This window comes from Pteronotus mesoamericanus, unplaced genomic scaffold (assembly GCF_021234165.1).
Source record: "Pteronotus mesoamericanus isolate MK-2021 breed Mesoamerican mustached bat unplaced genomic scaffold, CSHL_Meso_final scaffold_1186, whole genome shotgun sequence".
Classification (NCBI taxonomy): Eukaryota; Metazoa; Chordata; class Mammalia; order Chiroptera; family Mormoopidae; genus Pteronotus; species Pteronotus mesoamericanus.
The window spans coordinates 4,394,570-4,417,972 of record NW_026555302.1 but is presented as its reverse complement, the minus strand read 5'-3'; the positions used below and the strand labels follow the sequence as shown (position 1 = coordinate 4,417,972).

Here is a 23,403-nt window from a genome sequence, read left to right as displayed (position 1 = left end):
GCGAGCGCCGAGCCGGGGGATGCGGCTGGCTGGGCCGGGGGTGCGCGCACGCCGGCACCGGCCTCCGTAGCCCCAGACCCTACCGCCGCCGCGGCGCCGCCCAGGCCCTGTCGCGTGGGCGCACCGGGTACCTGCTGCCGCCAGTGCTTGCCCGGGGCTCAGGCTTGCAGTCGGCTCTGTGTCGCTGTTTGTCCTCAGTCCCGCGGAAAGTTCCTCCTGTCCGGTCTCAGCCTCGCACAGCTGAGGTCTGTGGCTTCCCGCCACCCCCCCCCCCCCCCGCCCCCAGCGGTGAGGTGTGGCCGTGTCTGCCAATGGGCGTGTGAGTGTGTGTGTATGTGTGTGTACCTAACGGTACAACTCCAAGAAAATTTATTCTGCTTTCGCAAACCGCAGACTGAAGTCCTTCACAGTGATGCAATGTACCCAGTTTTTCATAATGCACCTATTGACTAGATGGGTAGAATTCTAAAATGGAAAGTCACCCAGCTCTTCATTACTGTGATATAAAAAATTGTTTTAACTTTCACAAAGGCAGAATGTTTGCAATTACTTATACGCTCCATTTCTCCTGAAGTTTGTTCTTGACCGAGCAGACCTCGGATCTGAGTAGACCAAGCTTGAAGACTTGGGGATTGTACAGCCAGGTCGAACCCCTGGAATGAACGGACAGGCCCAGTTGGACACTTCTGAATCCCCACTCTACCTGCCAACCCGGGGTCCTGACCTCCCCGCCAGGACAGGCAGACCCCAGACAGGGTTCAACGAGATGGTTTTCTTCTTCCCTGATGATCTAAACTAACCGAGAGAAGAAGAGTCCATACGTGTTGGAGGAAAAGAGACATAAGGAAGAGAAGAGGAAAGAACACGATTAGGAGGAATGAAATTGCTAGTATACACTGCCAAAGGATATTTACCTTTGAGGATTACACAGAGAAGCTGGTAATGAAACCCACAACATCCTCTTCGGGGGACTGTGCAGGCTTTAATCAATCATGGGAAAGGTGGGTTGCTACCATTGCATATTCATAACCCCCACCCCAACTTGTCCCACTGCCTTCCTACTAGTTTTGTCCATCCTTCTCTGCAATTATGAGAAGCCTTCACCACTCGACCATGACCACCTAGCTCCCTTGGAGGAGTTCACGTTCTTTACTGAACTTCCTAACGCCCTGTCTCTAACTAACATCTCCCCCAACACACTCCTGCCTTGCAGGTGCCTATCATGACAGAGCCTTTTACCCCTCCCTTCCCATCTCGTCCATGACTTTTCTTCTCATTTAGCCCCACTCTCTACCGAATCTTCAACTGGCTCCTCTCTATTCTTTCCCTCCAGATAAAAACTCAGCCAATCCTCTCTTACTCTATTATCTTTCGAACCCTAACCCTAACCCTAACTCTAACCCTTCTTGCTTCTGTGTTTCTATCTACCTGAAATTCCAACCTCTTTGTCCACTGTGACCCCTGTTCTTTTCCTAAAACATACTATTGAGTTCAAAGATGTTTATTTAACGAGGCCTTCCCTCTCTCTCCGCACCCTTCCTTATCCTCGTTTTCTACCCTAATACACACCACTTCCTTATATTTATTTGTTTATACGATATATGTTAATTACCCATGCACTTCCCACACCCGTGCCTTGGCACACAGTAGGCACTGAATAAATGTTGGAACCAATGAGTGAATACAATTCAAAGGGCATATCTAGTCTTCTCTAGAGTCACTGTTTTATGTAGTTCTTGAATGCAGGCCAGAGTGTAGATGAAACTTTGACATTGGGACAGGGGACGGAAGGGAGAAAAACGGAAGGAAGGGAGAGGGAAGGAGGTAGGAATGGAGGGAGGGATAGAAGGAAACAGAGAGGGACATTCAAAATAATCCAACTACGATTAATTCTTCTATTCCAAGGCTCCAAATTTAATGATTAAGTCTGTTTTACTGTATGATTAAAAAAAAAAATGTTGAAATGGAAAAAGAAAGAAAAGAAAAACTACCCCAAATCCATGATCGCACCACAACTACTATTACCATTTTGGGATCATTTTAATTTTATATTTTCAACTTGGAGTTCAATGCGTTTGTACTTATTGCTCTTCTGTGAGACTCAACACCAGGTTGATAGCAAATGCTGAATAAATATCTAGAAAAAGAGATGAACTATTTTGTGGACCCTGAATTGCTTTTGATGCCAGTCTGCCCTTCATATTTTAGATTTGCCAGCCAATGCAATTGCCATGAGCCAATCCTTCAAAACACGCCTTTCTCCACCTCTCCCTTCCCTCTCTCTCTATCTCTGTCTGTCTCTCTCCCTCTCTCTCCTAGTCTCTCCTTCTTATCCCCCCACATGTGTATCTCTCCCTCCCTTTCAGACTCTTTCTCTCCCCCCACTCGCGCACGTGTGTGTGTGTACACACGTGAACATGCACATCCTATTGGTTCTGTTTCTCTGGATAATCCTCCCTACTGCCCCTCCTAAATGTGTTAGTGTTGCCTGTGCTTGAATTTTTCACACACCATACAATTTGCCTATTTAAAGTATGCAATTCAGTAGCTTTTAGTATATTTACAGAGTTATGCAACCTCACCACAGTGAATTTTATAACGTTTTTATTGTCTCCCAAAGAAATCCCACATTCATTAGTAAGCAATTCCCATTTTCTCCCAACCCTAGCCCTCGGAAACCATTACTATATTCTGTCTCCATAGATTTGCCTAGTCTAGACATTTCTTATAAATGAAATTATACAGCCTGTGGTCCCTTGTGACTTTTATCCCTTAGCATAATACTTTCAAAGTCGATTCATGTTGTAGCCCGTATCTGCACTCAATTCCCTTTTGTTGCTGGATAATGTTCCATTATGTGGACATACCACATTTTATTTATACATTCATCAAATGAGGGACATTTGGGTTGTTTCTACCTTTGGCCTATTATGAGTAACATTTCTATGAACATACATGTGAAAACCATGTTTGGATTTTTAAAATTTAATCATATTGTATATATTTTTCTGTGATTAATACTTTGGATTGGGCATTAGGTTTTGTGGGGGGGGTTTTTTGGGGTTTTTTTGGAGGTTCAACCAGATTGTTGATTGAAGTTATGGTTCATTATTTTCAAGTAATAATATTTTGTATAAATATACCACAATGGATTTATCTGTTTTACTACTGATAGATATTTGGTTTGTCTTTGTTTTCCTGTCACAACCAAGACTTTCATAAATATTCTTGTACATTCCTCCTTTCCCACAGGAGATAATTTTTTTTATTATAACCCTCAGTTAAAAATACATTTGATATCATGCTGTAGTATAAATATAGAAAACACAAAATTTTCATGAGGCAATGCTTAGTAGCAGTTATCCTAACCATATGCAATATACAGTGATATTTTCTGTTTTATTTTTTAAATTATATTTTTTAAAACTCTTCCCAAAGCAGTCAATTTATTTCACAAAAGCTAATGGATCCTGGCCTTCCATTTGAAAAATGCTGCTCTTGGCTATGTGCCTGGCAATAGAACTGCTGCTTCATGGGATTTGTGCATCTTTCCTCTGCTCTCCAGCCAGCTCTTAGGCTTTTGTTATCAATTTCATGGGTATGATATAGTATTTTCTTGTCTCAATTGACATGTTTTCTCACTTCACCAATGTAGTTGAGCACCAATTATGTTTTCTGGACATTTATGGGCTTTTTTCTCTATTTATCCACATTTTTCCCCTTAGAGAGTGTTTTGTTTTATTTCCTAACTGATTTTTAGGAGTTCTATATATATTCTGGATGTCAAACTTTCCTTTCAATTACTTATTACAAGTGCCTCCTCCAAATCTATGGCTCCCCTTCTTTCCCGCTATCTTTATGTCAGACATTTTTAATTGAAATAAAATTAAATTTCTCAAACTTTTTTTCATGTTTGGTTCTTTTTGTGACTTGTTTAAGACACCCTTCTCTATATCGGGGTTATAAAATATTCTTTTATATTTTCTCCAAAAGCTTATGTGTTTGCACTTCATTTTAGGCCTTCAATCTACCTCAGAGTGATTTTGTTTATGGTGCAATTAGAGATCCAGTTTCTTTTTATGCGAACATGCAGTGCCTTAACTCTTCCCTGCATCAGCAACATCATTCCTGTGCAAATTTGTATGACTCTATTTTCTTCCATTGGTTTATTTATCTATCCCTGTGCAAATATCACATACCCTTTATAATAAGTGCCCTTAGTTTGTTCATCAGAAGGCTCTTGGTTACTTTCGGACTTTTATGTCCACATTTTAGAAATAGGTATTAGGAAAATCCCTGTGGGGATTATGATTGGAATTGCTAGAATTTATAGACCAGTTTGGGGGAAATTGCACCTTTGCAATACTGAATCTTTCTCTTCAGAAGCATAGTATGTCTGTCCATTTATTTAAGGTCTTCTTTAATGATCTTCAACAACATTTGTAATGTTCTTCATAAAGAGCCTGCTTATCTTTTGTAGGTACTTTATTTTTGTTGTTTTCTTTGTTCCAAATATTAGCAGTATTTTAAAAAATTAAGTGTACCATATCCTGATTTTGTAAATGGAGAATTTAGAATGTACTCTTAAACTTATGTGAAATTGGAGAAAACATATTTTGTATTATTCTAAATTATTTCCTGCCTGAAAGAAATCCCTCATATACGCTCATGCATGTGAATAGTAAGGGAGCAGAGCATGCTAAATATTTTACTAAAAGCACAAACATCTCACCCATTCTCCTTGAAACACAGAAAATGGAAAATTGTATAGTTTGTGTACAAAAGAAAGAACAAGCTATATATGAACATTCTCATAACCAATGAATTAAAAGCTGATCCAGAATGCTGGCCTTTGTTTTCCAGCTTGAAAACACAGTCTTACACAATACTGTGTGATTTTCTTTTTAACACACTAAAAATTCACATTGCAATTCAAAGTTTGTTTTTCCTCTTGGGACTCTAACTGAATTAATATGTCTCTGCCTAGACATTAGATATTTTTTTGAGGGAATAAAATGCTTTGGCTCAGACATCAGGATGGGAAATCAGTAGAACAAGTACCGGATTACACGGAATTTGATTACCCCCAGCGGGAATTTTATTGTTGTTACTTAACTAGTTTTTTTCCTAACCACTTTGATTCTCTAATTTAGTGAGCTGTTGAAGCATTTATAAAAGACGAAATCCTACAGACTGTCAAAAGCTGAAACTCTAACCTGTTCTCTGTGGATTACACGCTAGATGCCACAGGAGTCATTTTGATTCTAGCATGTACTTTAAATACTAGGCTGTGTTTGTAGTCCCAAGTCCTTTTTTGTTTTCCTTAGCCATTTCCAGCCATGAAGACTTATTTATAAATTTCCACTGCCTAATGTAAAAGCCAAAAGATACTCTATTTTCATTCTTTAACTCTTTTTCATAGTTATTAAAAGTCAGGAGTATTTAACATGCACGCTTAAATGTATCACGCTTTTGTGTGAGTGATAGAACGTCATATATTTGCCAAAGTGTAAATTAGCCTGTGGCTTTTTCAGTTTACAGTTCTTTCTGCATCCTCCTGGGATTCCCCACCCCCTTCTTAAATTTAAGCTTTAGCTGAAAACCTTCCCCTGAAGGTGGTTGAGCCTTGTTCACATAGTACCTATTTCCATTGGATCTCCTCACTAATTTATAAAATTTCCCCTCTACTCTCATTAGGAGCAAAATGCTCTTAATGCTTCTATAAATACCATCATATGTACTGATTGGGATCTTTAGAGGTCAGAGAGAAACATTCATTCACTTCTAATTACTTCAATTAATGTCAAGTTCAGTGCTTCAAGGAGTCTACTAATTTCAGTGCCATTTGCTACTTTAGGGCTTAGCAGCTGCTCTGTAGAGACAAAGGTTAATGATGATTCGAATGCAATACATTCTAGGGAAACGTATGAATCTTTATGTGCGGCTTTACATCACTTTCAGGAATACATGCACTCATTCTCCCTGTATGTGATATTTTACGTTTCTTTTGATGCATTCCAACTTTTTATTTGGCTTTCAACAATTTGACTGCAGCATGGACTTTGTTGTTTCTTTTCCTTGGTGTTCATTTAGCATTCTGTACCTGCAAATATCTGTCTTTCATCAAATTTGGAAAAATTTTTTGTTCTTCAAGTTTTTCTTGCCCCATTTTTTTCCTCCATCTGGTATTCTATTTATATGTATGTTGGATTGTTAGATATCATGTTGTAGGTCTCTCAGGCTCTGCTCATATTTTAAAAATCATTTTTCTCTGTGTTGTTCCCCTTGGATGATTTCTATGGCTCCAACTTCAAGTTTACTCCCTGCCCCCTGTAACTTGGCTGTTAAATTCACTCAGTGAAATTTTTTATTTCTGAAATTTTAATTTTCAGTTCCATAATTTCTATTTTTTTTCTTTTTCTCTGCTAAGTTTTTCTATATGTCTCCTGAGATTTTCACTCACTGAACACATGTTTTATTTTAGTTTCTTGAGGATAGTTATAATAGTTACTTTCAGGTCCTTATCTGTCATTTTTCAGTATCTGATTCATCTTAGAGTTGGACTCTAGAAAATCTGATCCATTTTCTTGTTTTTCATATGTCGGTAATTTTGCATCATAGCTTAGACTTTACGAATGATAAGTTGTGGAGTGTTTGGATTCTATTTTTCGATGATGGGTGTTATTTCTTACGTATTGGTAGGTAAACTCCTTGGCTGGATTTGAACTGCAAACTCTGTTTGTTTGGGGACAGCTCTGGCTTCAGTTCAGATCTTTTGTTTTTAACCGAACTGCTGTGATTCTGTTTCAAGTGGTTCAGGATCTGTCAGGGATATGAGCAGAGAGAGTTTGGGGATCCCCTCTCTGGCTTCTTCCCTCTGGGATTTCCTAAGTTCTTATGCATTCAAATTTCCTGCCTTCACTTTTCTGGCTCCCCAGATAAGAAAAACAGAGAGGTTTAGCAAGCTCCTCTTCTTACCTAAGTCAGCCTGCTTCCGTTTGCATTGCATTAAGTATATTCAAGTGGTTGCTTTTTGTCTGATATCCAAGTTTTACAGATGTTTTCTACTGGAGGGTAGTCCAGTAGAGTTTTTGCCATATTTGGAAGCAGATGTTCTACTGCTGCCTGGGAATTTCAATCCTGAGAGAGTCATTTCTTGCCTAGGTCAATGCAATAGTTTCCTAACTAGTGCCTTTGTCTACCCTTGCCCCCGACGGTCTATTTTCAACACGTCAGCTAGAGAGATACTATTACACGTTAACAGCAACTTCCAGGGTCTCCCCATTTCACTCACAGTAAATCCATGGATGCTTACAGTGACTTACCCTGCCTGGTTCAAACTCCCCATCCTTGGCTTCCTGGTCACATGTTTATGCGGGTTTGCATCCCACTTGTGTGACCACTCATACAACATCTCCTGTTTACTCTTGCTTCTCTAATTCCCCCAAAGGTGAGTCCACTGAGTCCACCCTAAAAATTCTTGGTTCTCGGCACTCTGGTCTTTCTTCTTTCCACTCTCCTCTATAGAGATCTCACCCACTTGTGCACTTGAAACTTACAGGTCACTGAATGAGGCTTTTCCCGTTCCCCAGAACTGGAGGGAGACCCGGACCCAATGTTGAAGGCAAAGAGGCCTTCTGTATTCCCTACTTTCTCAACAGAGCTGCAAACAGCACTGATGTGAGGCAATTTCCTCCCTCTAGCATCTGCTCAGATTGCAAGACACGAGAGCAAACCTAGAGTTGTTAGTGCAGGTTCTAGCTATCTTTGTTGGGAGGGGCCGATGTGAGCCCTGCGGCGCAGAGGCGGCGGGTGGCCGGGAGGCGGAACCCAAAGGCACGCGTCCCTGCTTCTGGCCGAGCGCGGGGCGTAGTGCACAACGCGCGCGCACCCCTGGCGGCATGGAAGAGCGCGGCGATTCCGAGCCGGTCCCCGGCTGCAGCGGTCTGAGCCCGGGCGGCGCTCTTGGCGGCGGCGGCGCCCACCCATGGGCCCCGGAGGACTCCTGGATGGGCACGCACCCAAAGGTCAGGAGGCGCCAAGGGAGCGTGGCGCCGGTGCACGCCCCCACCCCAAGCAAAACCCCCAGACCGCGCTCCTCCTCCTAACCCTTCACCCCTGCAGGGCCGGGTTGCCGAGTTCACGCGGGACCCTCGCGGAGGGGGACCCCTGTGCACACTGCCAACTGCAAGCAATACTGTTTTCGTTTGTTTCAATGAATTGAACTATTGCTCGGACACTATCCCCTACCCCACCACCTTGCTTAACCGCAGATAAAGACAAACCGGCCCCTCTCGATCCGGAGGCCAACAACAGCCACTCTGCTAAATGTCTGAGTTTGGCCATCTAGGGCTGGTTCTGGGGACAGTCTCGTTGAATCCTCACAGTAACCACGCAGAACAGGTTGTGAGCTGTGGATAAGATCTGCGACCCTGTACTGATAAAGGTTCAGGACCTAAGCCGTGGGCCCAGGGTGCCCGAATATGTGTCTTGATTTTGCCGCAGTACGGATGCCTAATTTTTCGAATTTCTTGGGAAGTTTGTAGGTTCTTCCCGAAAGTAGAGCTACTCACTTCGTGGTGTATTTTTCTGTATTAGCGGTAAGGGAGAGAAGGGTAATCCCTTGCTTGCTTCTACCAGTAGTGCCCCTGGCAATGAATGAACAGTGAATGGGGTGGGGGCTTTGTAGGAATCGCAGGGACTGGTCTAGTAGCTTTGGTAGAATTGCAGTCTTCTGCCGCAGAGCCTATATTTCATAGGTAATCATCGAAAAACCGTCAGGGAAAGGAAAATTTTGAAGACATAAGTCTGAAGAGTTAACTCCTTCCCATTTTATCTTGCTTAATGTTATCCTCCTGTTCTGTTTCCTTAAAAACAGACAATAACATGGAGATGTTTGTTATTCAGTTCCCTAAAAAGAAAAACTGTAACCTGGAGAGGCAGCATAGCGGTTAGGAGCATGAACTCAAAGCCACGTTGCTGGAGTTTGAATCATTCTGTTACCAGCTTTATGATTTTGGGCCAATTGTTTAATCTCATTGTGCTTCAGTTTTCTCACCTGTAAAATGGGGATAATGAAACTACTTACCTCGGGTTACAGGATTAAATCAGTTAATATTTGTAAGGCATTTTACATATGATAAGCACTATGTAAGGATTTAAAAAGTGAAACACCAGTAACAAGTTTTAAAAACCTCGTCTATAATTTGGTGCTGCTATTCAGTTTTTATACTTGCAGGTTTTTTGTCTTTGAAGTTAATGACTATATGTAGGCCCTGACCATCAGATCTTCCCTTTCAATTTTTTTTCCTCTTGAAGGATCTAATTGGTTTTTTAAAAAGAAAGAAAAGAAAAGATATTGGGTGTTTGGTTTTTTCACTTTTGCCTTTTAATTATTCAGTTTGAAAATAACTTAAGTCCATCCAGTTACATGGTATCAGATTTATCATCCTCAAACACCACATTACTCATATTCTCTTGCTTAGAAGTCCTCAGTGTTTCCTTATGGGTAAAATTCAGACTTTCAGGTTGGTTATCAAGGCCTTGCAACCCGGTCCCCAATAACTTTTTCAGCGCTGTGGTCAAGCACATTTGAGGTTTGAGGAGGACAACTGGTAACACCCCTGTTCTCCTGCACCCATGACTTATGATGAAACCAGCTGGAGAATGTGGCTTCAGATACGCCCCTGTGCAGGTCTGCGAATCCCTCACCTCTGCATCAGCCCTGTCTACCCACCTAGTCGCTGAGGTAGCTGGGCAACCTCAGGCTTCCCCTGCAGGAGTAGACTTGTGAAGAACGTCCCTCCCTGCAGACGACCAAGTCTGCAAGCAGCAGCAGCTTGCCTGGCTCTTTCTTTAAAATTCAGCAATTAATAAACTCCCTACTCTTGAATGAGAAAGAAGGACAGGCCAGGAGTGGTATTCTAGCAGACTTTCTCCACCTGCAAATAAGAGACCAGAGGAATAGAGGCTCCCACTACTATGTCCCAACAAAAATCTAATGAAATAACGTCTCTGCACCTGGCGGATAGATTTGCCTGTAGGCCCTTGAATATGTGTGGCTCATTCCCACCTTTGTGTGGTTAGTGACACTGTTGCTGTGACTTCTCAGTTTACTGAAATCATACATGTCCTTCAGGGCCCAACTTGTATCCCGTCTCTGCTGTAAAACATTCACCAACCAAGCCACTTGAGTATATTTCCTCTGACCTGTTGTGTCATTTTTTTTCATCCTTACTGAGGACGTGGTTATTGATTTTAGAGAGAGGGGAGTGGAAGGAGAGAGAGAGGGAGAGAAACGCTGATGCCAGAGAGAAACATCGATGGGCTGCCTCTCGTACGTGCACTGACCAGGGACCAAACCCGTAACCTAGGCAAGCGCCCTGACTGGGAATCGAACCCATGATTTTCCAGTTTATGGGACGATGCTCTAAACAACTGAGCCACATTGGCCAGGACTGTGTCATTTTTTTTTAAATTCACTCAGTTTTTAATCACTTTCTGTCAGGTGTGGTTATTTGCCTAACAGTTGCAAGTGTGCAATGTGTTTACCCTAATCCAAGTTTTTTTAGGGGCAGGGGTCAGGTCTTATGTTGCCTGTAACTCCCACTGTATCTAGTATTGACTTTTACACATTATATATTAATAAACAGTTGTTGACTGAGTGAAAAAAAATATTAGGAGATTTTTCATTCTCTAACAATTACATTTTGATTTTCAGTATTTAGAAATGATGGAATTAGATATAGGAGATGCTACCCAAGTTTATATCGCATTCTTGGTTTACCTGGACCTCATGGAGAGTAAGTTTTTGTTTATATCGCTTTATTATTGGGGCCATCGTAGAGGGTTGGGGAGTTGGGTTTGGCTCTAGTATTGTTGACATTATAATAAGCCATCATTTATACATTTGCTGTTAATATCATCAGTTTTGTAATTTCTTCATCCGTTTACTTTGGGAATTACTGGGTAACAAAATAAGTAAAAGAGAAGATAAATTAAAATGCAAAGAGAAGATAGCTTTATAAGAGATGTTTGCTCAGCTGAATATTAGGTAGAAGTTTAGAAGTTTTATCTTTGATTTTCGATAGACATTATTGTCACTTGCTGATGCTCTTTCAGGTAAGAGTTGGCATGAAGTAAACTGTGTGGGGTTACCGGACCTCCAGCTCATCTGCCTCGTCGGCACTGAGATAGAGGGAGAAGGGTTACAGACCGTGGTGCCTACGTCCGTCAGCGCGTCCCTCAGCCATAACAGGTGGGCAGGGGGTCGTGGTCCTTGTTTCACAGGTTGGGCCATGCCATTGTGCACCTTAAACGTACACAGTGTTAGATGTCAATGATATCTCAGTTTTTTTAAACGAGAAAGTACGGTGGAATGTGCGTGGATGAGAAGGATGATCTATTACAGGGAATATCAACTTATATTGATTTTATATTAAAAATAACATGCTAAGGTTGATACTTCATTGTTAGAAACAAGTGACTTTCCATGCACTGCCCAGCCAGACTGAGCACACCGATTGTGAATCGTTATCCTAGACTATGCTGCTTAGGTGTTTGAGTATAGTGGGTTATTTTTTTAATGTTCTTTATTGCTCAAAAACTTTAAATTACATTTTTATGACTAGAGAGTCTGGGCAGTAGACAAAGCCCGAGAGATGGGGGAGTTAGCATTTTGCCGGAAGGGCAATTTCATGTTATTTTTGTAGCGCATAAAGCATATAAGGCATGATAGCTGTCCCTTTCATTGAAGCCCGAGATTGTAAGGCTGGTCTAAACTCTATCATTTACACAGTTAACTACAACGTAGTCATAAAATATTTCCCCAGTGATGACAATAAAGAATCTCGCCGTATCCTAGTTTAAAACCACTTCAGTGGCTCCCTCGACTATTGAGTGGCACAGTGGCATGTATATATATTTGCATGACCTATTCTTGCCATCATCCATTTTATGGTGTATATGTGCTTGCTGACTCCTTACCAGGTAACAATTCTAGGTAATGTTGGATGTCGTATCTGAATTTTTTTTAAGACTGGCTGCACAGTTTTTTTTTTATCCATTTCTCGCTTAGTTTTCCAGGCTTTGGGCCTGGTGGTCTTATTTATTGAAAAATACAGTTTTGGCAGGAATGCAGACAGATTCCATTATAGAGGGAATCAGTATGATAGTGGCAGCGAGGGAACGGCTGCTCTGAGCAAGCGCCGTTTGCGACTGCTGTGTTCTGTGCAGCACTCGTATAATAGATGTTCAGAGTGAAAACACTCGGGCGTATTTTCCAAGTCTCAGAAGGTCTTTCTGGGAAGAGGTGGCACGGAGTAAAAGGAGTGGGGCTCCCAGGCCTCCTGCTCATCTGCCTTCTCGGCGCTGAGAGAGGCGAAGGGCCTCGGACTGTGGTGTCGACACGGTCAGCGTCCCCTCGTGAAAACATTGATTGGGTACTAATTGCTGGTCTCCAGCAGGGAAATAGAGTTTATGGTAAAGCACCCGCATCTGCTTACCTAGTGGGGGAAGCGTGCGTGTCTCCCGTCAGGACAAAGCGCACCTCCTTTTTCTCTCATCTAAAAATGCTGCTTAATGCTCCTGTCAAATAATTTTTAGCTTACATTTTAAAATATTAAGGGATGTGTTTGTTTTGTAGATGCATATGGAAAGTACTCTAGGTTGTTTCTTACTAAAGTGAATCTAAGAATCCATGCAGCACGTTTGGTAAATGACTACAGAGGTTGTGAACACTGGTTTCCCCAGACCCAGCAATGGTCGAACATCGTATTAGTGAGTCCATAGAGGTCAAAGGGATCTGACTAAGATGAGACGAGCAGAGGGATCCTGAGAAAAGCCAGGGGCCTTTCCCGGTGCTAAGGCAGCAGATGAAGCCGAGCCGATGTTCAAGAGCTGGATTAGCTGCTTTTGGACCACCTTGCCATTGGTGTTCCTTGAGTGCCCCTAAATGGGAGAAGTATATTACAACAAAGGAGGATAGAAGTTCAGTTTTCTGTAATAATAGTAGTATTACAGGTAGTTATAAATGGGAAGATATCTTAGTGACTTACACAAAGACCTATAGCAAATTATGGGGAAAAAAATGTGTTTCTGTTTTGTACTCTTTTTTTTTTTTTTCCCTGATAGAACCTATGTTGTCTCCCATTTTCAATGTCAGTTCAGTTTCTTCAGTAAAATACGAGAGTGGTGCTGAAAACTAAAACCACAGTTGCTCTATTTTTAAGCTTATCTGTTTATACATGTTTAAGTTAATTTTTAAAAAGCTGAGTAAAGTGTTTTGTAAATTGTAAAATCCAGAGAGAGCTAAGATACTGTTTTTTGAAATGATCTGTAATTTTTTTTTTTTTTTTGCTCGATCATACCAGTGAGTCACTCAACCTGACTGACCAGTAAAGGGCTCCCTCATCCTGGTGCCGGCCAAGGCGAGCAGATAGCTTACGTGAGAGGGGAGCCTCTCCCGTGGCCGTTTTGTCCCCCAGGTTCCGTGGATTAGTGGCATTTCTTTTGATTTCTTGTGATAAATGGGTGCTCTCAGCCATTTTATCCGAGAGAAAACTTTTCTCTTTCTTAGCATCTTCCAACCTGAACATTACTCTAGAAATTTAGAAAGAGGCTTCAATGTTCCTTATGCCAAATGGGGCATTTGCTAATTCAGCAGCCCTAAGGCTAAAAGCCTAAGAGCTTTTGTCATTTGTTCGGCCGAGACTCTTTAGGCCACACTGTTGCAACTTACTAAGCGGTCCGCCCTTATAACACTTACCACATTTACTGCTACTCAGTGTATTGTATATTTGTTTTGTTTTTATCATTTACTGTTTTCCTTCTCTATTAGAAAATGACCTCCATGAAAGCAGGAACTTTGTTCTGTTCATTGCTGTTTCCCCAGTGCATAGCCTGGTACCTGGTACTTGGTGTTAAATTGAAGTGTTTGTTGAATGACTGAAGGAGCTCTCGTAGACTACTAAGTTCCTGCAGTGGAGATTTGCTAACTCAGACCTTAAAGAACCTAAGAATGTGCTCAAGCAACCTTCTAACAGTTTCAAAAATTTAGAATGTCTGCAGAATCCATTTGCTTGCAAGATTTATCACTATTCCCATGCTTTCCACTGTAGCTGTAATCCATTACTGAGGATAGAGAACAATGACTATGCCCCCTTACCTTTCAATGAAACTCTTTTTCATCCATACCCACCCCCCTACCTTTAATCCCTTTTTTCCCTTAGTGCCTTGGGAAGAGAGGACTTATTAATGGTGGTGTAAAAAGTTACTAGAACTGACTGAGTTCCTTTTTAGAACACTTTTCTAATTTTTAATTTTTTTAAATTGAGGTACAATAGATATAGAACATAGTTCTATGACTGGAAGTATAGACATAATGATTCGATATCTGTATACCTTGCAAAATGATCAGTACAATAAATAAGTACAATAAATCTAGTCATCACCTCACATAATTACAAAAAATTTTTTACTTGTGCTAAGAACTTCAATATCTATTTTCTTAGCAACTTTCAAATATGCAATGTAGTGTTATTAACTGATAGAACCTTTTAAAAGATGGTCTTATTTATGCGATTTAATCCTGAAATCCTACAGTTTTTTGAAGGATATTCTATTAATTACTTCCTCATAATTGAAAAATATCTCCACTCTTCGAAGGTATATTCTTTATTACAAATTCATTTAATGACTGTTACTCTATTTGAGGCCTAAAGTTTACCAACTGGTAAAATGATTTCTGTCATTTGACTTCCCTGCCTACCCGAGGTGTGTCCTGACATTACCTCTGTTGGCAGTCTGCTGCTGGGGAAATCCCCAATGCTGGCAGCCTCTTTTTTTTCTCTTAACACACACCCCCCCACTCTCCCCCATACCCCCCGCCCTTGCAGTGTATATTAGCAGACTGGCTTCCCACTGGTGTGAACAGCCACACAGGCTCTGAATTGTTCAGCGCGCCCCCCCCTTGGATTTTAGCCACCTTGCTTTTCCACTAGGAAGTCCCTGGCATGGTTCCCAAGGAGGCGGTCTGTTATCCTGGAACCTTCTCTTCAGGACTGAGCCTGCGGATGAGGACAGCTTCTTGGGCACCCATTTAAATTTGCATTGTGTTTCGGAGTTGGATTACGGAGTGTCCTACCAAAATATTATAGTGAGGCAAATCAAGGAGTTTAATTGATGAGGCTACAGCATGTGCCAGTTTGGTCACACTGAAGAAGACAGAAGGAAATACTGCTTTCTCTGGTTTGAAATTAATCATTTTAACCCATGGCACATTCTGTTTCAGCAACATTGGAAGTTAAAAGTCATGCTGCTTTTGACTTTCTTGTCCTCTGTGTAAAGCTCCAGTGACCACTTAGACCCTCCTGAAGGACTGGTACAGCCACATGAATGCGGAGATTTATGGACGGCATTTTGGAGGGAGGACAGGAGCCGCATACGTTACCTGCCGCTTGGCCTGGGGCTTGTTTTCAAGTTAGCCTGGTTAAACGTTCAAGTCGCTCTGTTTGCAGGACGCCTAGCATCTCTCTGAAAGGTTATGAAAAAAAGAACATGTTGCAAACATCAAATTCTGTCACTGTTGAGACAACTATGATTTTTACTGATTTATCTCTCTCTTCAAGTAGGATTTTTCCCTTGAGATATATTAACTCAAAAATGTGAAATTCTTATTAATACATAGGTTGTTTTTCATAGGTTCATTTATAGAAAATATGAACTATATGCGATTTTATATCCAAATTATCATTTTAGATTTGTGTGATGAAACATCATTACAATGGTTTTTTAAAGGACTGAGCTTTTAAAAAATGTACATATAAAGAAACTTTGTTCTGTGGTTTCTAAGTTATGATTTAAAACTGTAAAGCTGTTAGAAGGTATGTGAAATTATAGTATTTTAGTGATGCTTCATTCCTCTCAGCATCTTTACTGTCCGTGTGATTTTTAAGATAGAACGCTGGAAACTTTTATTGTTGTTATTATTAGATTGAGAAAGCACAATCTGTTGACCTAAAGGAAGAGCAAACATTTTTAGGAGTCTATCACTATCCTGTAAAGGAAGGAAACAAGAAAGGCCTGAACGGGCAGGATGATGGCATTACTTTAAACACAGGCTAAAACCAGACTAGCGGAGAGCCGGGGCAAGAAGCCCCGCAGGGCGTCCGCTGTGCGCTCTCACTAACGGAGGCCGATGAGCTCGAGCTCTTTTGGTGCGTTGTTACCAGAAGGTCCGTTGGTAGTTCCCCTGCCCCCTACCCCGACTAGCAGGATGAGCAGAGCTCAGAGATGGGAACTTCCACTTCGTTTTTGACTGTGATTTCTCTCAACTCTGAAGACAAAACCGGCTTTACAACTAGGAGCTAATTTTCAGATGTTAGGGCTTCCCACATGGGTGTTCCAAGTAAGTCAGAAAATGTTTTGCTGTTTATATCCAAGAACTCTGGAAACAAATATGAATGAGATGGAAAATTCTATCCTAAATTTCACTGTATGTTGCTAGAATTTCCACGCAGTTTACCTTAGGAAACCCATACATACATGCACATTCCAATTTAAATAAGTGGAAGATGTGTAAAAGTCCTCTTAAAAGGTTTTTTCCCGTCCATCTGTGTCCCATCCTTGTCATGCTCTGCCAGTTGGGGATGTTTAAAGAAACTCATTTTTAACTTGTGTCTACTGCAGAGCCTTCAGGCTCTCATTTTCCATCGGTGCTGAGTACTGAGGCTTCTAATTAATATCTGTGGTGGCTTCATCTGATTGTCTCTAAAGTCAATCCCTGACGTGAACAGGAATCTAACTGATTTTCATGCTACTTAACATAATAGAAATTGTTTTTTAGGGGGGGAGGGTGGATAAAAACATACATCCAAATTCGCAAGGTAGCAAAGCTGGTAGAGGTACTGCACAGCAATAGAGTACTTGTGTTTAGTGACTCCTTGACAGTTAGCAAAGCTTCTTCATGTCCGCCACCTCGTTGATCTTTTCAGTAGTCATGTGTGTAGACATAGAGGTATATTGCCTTCATGTCACAGCACAGTCTCTTGAAAAGAACTTCTCCATTGAATTGCCTTTGTACATTTACCAAAAATCAACAGACAAGGCTTACAGCATATTAAGAAGTAGTATATGTGACAATTAACACAAAGGATGGGAGAGGAAGTGGAGCTCCGTAGCAGTGAGGAAATGACATCAGAGAGTAACTTGAATACCAGAAATATTAAATATGTGGGTAAATATAAAAAACCTGTAATATATTTTTAATCCTTTCTCCTCTTAACTTTTAAAAAGATATAAAATTATATAAAACAATAATCAGTACACTGTGTTATTGAGTTTATAACATATGAATATATATATATGTCAGTAATAGCACAAAGGAAGGAGAAAGGAATGAAACTATATTGGGTGTTCCTGTATTTTGTTAGAATTGAGTTAGTATTAATCTGAAGTAAGTTGTGGGAAGATATATGTAGTAATCTCTAAAGCTATTGCTTAAGAAACTAAAACAATGCTATAGGAAAAAAACAACAGAGAAATTAAAATGGCACACTTTTGGATCTGTTTAATCAAAAGAAGGTGGTAAAGGAGGAGCAAAAAACATGTGATAGATAGAAAACAAAAAGTAAAATGGCAGACACAAATCCAACAATATCAAGGTTAATTTTAAATGTAAATGGATTAGACACTTGAATCAAATGGCAGAAAATATAAGGCTGGATAGAAAAACAAGATCCCACTATTTGACCCCTGTAAGAGACACCCTTTACATTCAGAGATGCCAATTTTGGGAAAGTTTTAGCCATTGCCTCTACAATGCTGTAACCTGAATGTGTGCCCCCAAAGTTTATGTGCTGAAATCCTGATCCCAGAAGATGAGGGCGTTAGGAGGCGGGGCCTTGGGGAGGTGCTTAAGTCCCCAAGGTGGAGCCCTCATAAGTGACCCCCTTCAGAGACCCCCACCTCCTTCATCCTATGGGGACACAGCCAGGAGGTGCTGGCTGTGAGGCAGGAAAAGGGTCCCCACCAGAACCAACCACCAGAACCAGTGGTGCTGGAACCCTGATGTCCGCCTTTCTGGCCTGCAGAACCAGGAGGGAGACGTGCCTGTTGTGTATCAGCTGCGTTCTTACGGCAGCCAGTGCACTAGGGTTACACCCTTGTCTCTTTCCTCTCCTTCTGCGATTCCACTTACACCTAGGGCAACTTATTTGCTAATTGTACCAGAGACCTCTCAGGTTTTCTATTCTTACATTCTTTTTTTTCTCTGTACTTAATTTAGATGGTTATGACCTGCTTTCAAGCTGCTAATCCTTTCTTCCGCCATGTTTAGTCTATCCTTAAGTCTAGTCCGTACTTTTTAAAAATATATATTTTAAAATTCTAGAAAGTCCATTTTCTTTAGAATTCCCATTTCTTCTGCAGCGGTTCTTTATCTTTTCACCCATCTTGTGTTTTTTCCTCAATACTGAAACATATTTACAATGGCTGTTTTAGAGCCTTTAGCCATTACTTTCAGCATTTCAGCTTTTCAGTAACTGTAGTTGTCCGAAGGCCTTGTTAGGCAGACTTTCTCCCTTGATTTTTGGGTACATCTTCCTGTGCCTTCACACAGCTCAGAATGTTCCACTGGGCGCCAGACGCTGTGCACGAAGAAGAGGCGGGTCCCGATGCCGCCTTCCCCCGGGGCTGTTCCTCTGCTGTCCGTGGCCGGCGAGACACGGGCCTGGCTTAGGCAGCCTCATCAGGGGCCTGGAGGGGCCGCAGCAGCGTCCAGCGTCGGTTGTCTCCCTCCCCTTCCGGTTTCAGGTGCTCTGAGTCTGGGACCAGGCCCCCCGTCTTGCGCAGGACCGGGACTGGAGCTCGCCTGCTGTTTTCCAGACTCTTCCCTAGCTTTGCAAGCGGTTGCGCAAACGCCCGGCGGTGCCATGAGAGAGAGCTGGCGGGCTGGGGGCAGGTGCCCGTCCGGATCCCAGCCGCCGCGCCAGGGCCAGGGCGTGCGCGGCTCCTGTTGCCCTAGCCGGTTTCCCCTTCCCCGGGGAAGCTGCTTACCTGTGCCAGGTCACTCCTCCAGCCACATGTACCCGGACTAGTAGTGGCCCTCAGGGGCAGGAGTGGCTGTCTCTTGGTCTCTACTTACCTGGGAAGGGCCCCGTCTCCTGGAATTGTGTCCCTTTAAACTTCTTTGTGTTCACATCTTTTTTTATGGCTTAAAGGCAAAAAACCTGATATTTTTAAGCAAATTGGGTATTTTCCCTTTGTTACGGTAGGAATGGTGGTCTTTTGAGATCTTACACATACCAGTTGGAAGTGGAACGTCTTTCTGCTCTGACATTGGAATTAATAATATTGAAAAAAAGTACACTGCACTGTGATCATATCTTATATTCTTATTCTTAGCCTTTTTCACAGTGTGGGGTAAGGGGTCAGCAAACCTTTTCTTAAAGGGCTTAGATAGTAAACATTTTAGGGTTGTGGAAGGAGTGGCAAAATTCACGCTATTATGTAGGTACTTATATGACCATTCAGAATGTTCTGGTTAAGACGTAAAGACCATTCTTAGTTCACAGGCCATAAAAACATGGGTGACCATAGTTTGCCAAGCCTCGATATGGAAACAAATGATAAAAATTTGAATGTTTTGATGAACAAAAAACAAACAAATATCAGATACTTTTAAGGAATTTTTAGGAATTGCTTTGGTCCCAAGTTCCATCTACCATTGTATCTATGATAATAAGTACCAAAAATGATCCTGAGCTAAGACAAGTTGAATTTTTATTTACTATAATAGAATTGCCTGATAAATTTTAGGAAAATGTTTGTTAAGAACATATTTTAAAGTTTCTATTCCTAACGACTTCTTGTAGCCATAGGGAACTCCTCATTCAAAAAGTCTCATTCACTCTACCCAAGTATTCTAGCACATATTGGGCATTAGCAAATTTTAAAAAAAAAAGAAAAAGAAAAGAAAAAGGACCTTGACCCTCAAAGTGAGTATAGTTCAGTGGGAAACAGATACACAGATGTATAAATACAAGGCAGTGATTACAGTAACATAGAGTTGCGCAAAGAGCCTCCGTAGGGTAAGGTACATAGCTTTAACAAGAGGTTGGGAAAGGACTTAAGATGATGCTTTGCTGACTCTTGAAAAGGTACTAAGATTTTGCCGGGTAGACATTTTATTTATCCCATAACTGTTGCCTGACGATTATGCTTAACATCTGAAGTATTACCAAATTGCTGATTTAACTCTTTCAGGGTCATTTTAGAAAAGGTTTGAATATGCGGAAACAAATTTAGAGACTCGGTCTCATCTCGCTTTATGCCTTTGTAAACTTCAATTGTAGGTAGCAGGTAAGCAGCCTTTTGTCACTTTTGTTCTAACAAACCAGTTAGAACTTTAGCTTTTCCAGAAGTTTACTGCTGTTTTAAATCATTTTAAAAACTGCAGTCTCTACTTCAGATTTTTCTTAAAAAGCATTTGAATTATTATAGTAAAGATATTTTGAAGCAGAGACTTTTCAGATTTTTTGTTGGTTCAATAGGTCATAGGATGGGTGAACAGTAAACATAAGGATTTTTGCTAAGGGATGGGAAGTTGGACTTAAGGGGACAAATTATACTTTGGCTAAAGAGAATACAGTGTTGAGTTATTTATGTATTCAGCTGCTGCATGTTAATATGCTAGTAAATCTTTTCCCGATTTTTGGGGACTAGGTTAGCTTAATGAAAAAAACAACCGATCATTTTTTATTTGCCTTTTAAAGAAAGCTTCTATGGAGGTTGCATTTCTTGAATCGTTGAACAGAGGCTTTACTGAGTAGATAATAAGGATTTTCAGTTGGTGGTAAACAAAAAGTAATGGTGCTCTGAAAACCTAGATATTAGATTTGACAGATTATTTTCCACAGCACGCAAACTGAAATCATCTATAACATTGATAGCTTGATACATAATTTTACCCCCAAAGTTCTATTTTCCTCTCTATTTTTCTCTTAGCTTTTATGACACATTAGAATACATATTGAGAACCATAAAAATATCTATTTCAGATCTAATAATTCCGGTACTTGGTAAAATCCAACAAATATTTAAAAAGAACCAACTACCTTTGAGAAAGAGGATCTCCACAGCTTGTTTTTATTAACATCTTTACCCCTGAAAACCTGAAAGAACTTTATAACAATAAGGAGATGATTGGGTGAATTATGAGTCCATGGAATATTATATAACTATTGAAGAGTAGTACTTAGGAACACAATGGGGGAAATATTTATTATAGTCTATTTTTTAAAAAACAAACCTCAATACCAAATTATTTCACGGTAAGATACAGACTTCGAGAATCGGAACAGGAACGCTCCCGGCCCTTGGCCCGTCGGAGGCACCGTACGCCCCACGGGTGCCCTGCTCTGCGGGCCCCTGAGTCCAGCTCGACTCTCGGTGATGACCAGGAGGGATGGGCGCATGCAAGAGAGAAGGGCTGAAAGTCAGTGGCTGGCCCTTCCTGGCAGGATTTTCAATGCGAGAAGGCAACTTTCCATGTTTCTACTCAAGCCTTCAGACATTTTCTTAGCATATGGATATAATGCTGTTGCCTGCCCCTTCCCCAAGATTTTCCAGCCTTTGACCTTATTAAAGGAGTGCCTGTGAATCCTAAATGCCTCGTGACTTTCCTTTCAGGATAAGGGAGATCCTGAAGGCATCTCGAAAACTGCAAGGTGACCCGGACTTGCCGATGTCTTTCACTTTGGCCATAGTGGAGTCCGATTCCACAATAGTCTATTATAAACTTACCGACGGATTTATGCTGCCAGACCCTCAGGTCAGTGTGGAGGCTACTAGCAGTAAACAGTGAACAAAGGGAAAGGCTGTGGCATGGCTTGCACTGTGAATCAAGCCTCTCACAGAACTGCCTCTTCCTCTCAGTGTGAGAGTTCATAAAAAATCATGGTTCTATTTTCATGCCTCAGAAAACTGCTATATTTTGTTCAAAGGGACGTGTTCTTAGTTTCTGTAGAAATAACTTCCTTACTCTGTGGAGAATTTCATTTTCCCAGAGAAATTCATGAAGTTATGGTGCATTTTATTATATGAGGTGGAAAGTAACGGCTAATAATATTTTTAACCAAAAGAACACTTCTTTAGGATATATTAAATTGGTTGACATTTCGACAGGAATGTTTTAATAAAATAAATGTGCTATCTATGATGTCTTTACATATTTTGTTGGCATAATTAGGATACTTACATTAAATGTCTTGCTAGTTTTGCTTTTGAATCACATTATTCATCGGGGGAAGGTCCATCCTGATCTTTGTTTTTTATGTTGCAGAATATTTCCCTTAGAAGATGACACCTACACTTCCGGTGCTAACTTTATTCATACAAGGTTGGATCTGAGACCCATGAACCTGCGTAATCTTTGATCTCAGAGACAGTCAGGGTTGACTTAGCTGGTCCCATTCCATAGTTCCTTTCTAAAGTATAGAACTTTCCTCGATAGGAGGACTCATAGTTGTTCAAAAATATGGGATAGTTGTTCTAAAACTTCCTTATCTGGAGACAGTTTAGTTACCAGTTTACGCCTCGGATGTGTTAGGGGTGGAACCCTGTTTCTCCTCTCACTCCCCACTCACAGCTGCCTCGTTGTTTGCTGCTGCTGCTGCTGCTGCAAGCGTTTGTTGGTACTGCCACCTCGTTCCCTCGCTCAGCCCCCTTGGCACCTGTGGCTGCTGCTGCCACCTTGGAATGCCTCTCATACCCCCCTTGGGAGCTGGAGAGTTTACTTCAGTCTGGTGTTTCATCACAACAGAAAGTAAAAAGGTTCTTTCAGTTGTTTTTAATGTTGCGGTTACTGTTACTTTCCTCTTCGGTTTACTTTAAATCAAACTTACGAATATGTTCATCCAGAGTATAAACTTGCCTAGATTAATAGGGAGCAGAGAAGTGTCACCTACAGAGTATTGAACCTTCCTTTCCCTTCTTATGACCACGACCCTGTATCAGCAGGAGACTATTACCAGAGAAATAGTCCTTTCCCTTCTTATGACCACGACCCTGTATCAGCAGGAGACTATTACCAGAGAAATAGTGGGGGCAGTGTCATCCTTAAAAGCGTTTTTATGAAGCAGACCTAGCTAGTCCACTTTAGTTATAATATATTCTAATTAAGTTGTCTGAAGTATAAAAAATTATATGTGCAAAGATGTTCCAAGTAACTAAATTATAAACCACTTAAAAATTTAGGGCAGGGCTCAATAAATTTTTTCTGTAAAGGTCCAGAAAATAAATATTTTAGGCTTTGCAAGCCATATAGTCCCCATCACAGCTTCTCAACTCTGCAGTTTCTAGCACAAAAACAACAGTAGGCAGTAGGTAAACAAATGGGCGTAGATG

At 41.1% G+C, this 23,403-nt stretch overlaps 1 protein-coding gene across 2 annotated transcripts; it reads left to right on the top strand.

Annotated features, from left to right (window-relative positions):
• Positions 1–7,889: 7,889 nt before the first annotated feature.
• On the top strand, positions 7,890–23,023 carry TSEN15 (tRNA splicing endonuclease subunit 15). Of its 2 annotated transcripts, XM_054587532.1 has the most exons (6): positions 7,890–8,027; positions 10,721–10,802; positions 11,122–11,257; positions 21,688–21,829; positions 22,340–22,396; positions 22,646–23,023. In XM_054587532.1, the coding sequence occupies exons 1-5, from the start codon at positions 7,902–7,904 to the stop codon at positions 22,358–22,360; spliced, it is 507 nt and encodes a 168-aa protein (XP_054443507.1). In that variant the 5' UTR covers positions 7,890–7,901; the 3' UTR covers positions 22,361–22,396; positions 22,646–23,023. The 2 variants fall into 2 exon arrangements, with proteins under 2 accessions (XP_054443507.1, XP_054443506.1); XM_054587531.1 differs by having other exon boundaries at positions 22,340–23,023.
• The last annotated feature ends 380 nt before the right edge of the window (positions 23,024–23,403 follow it).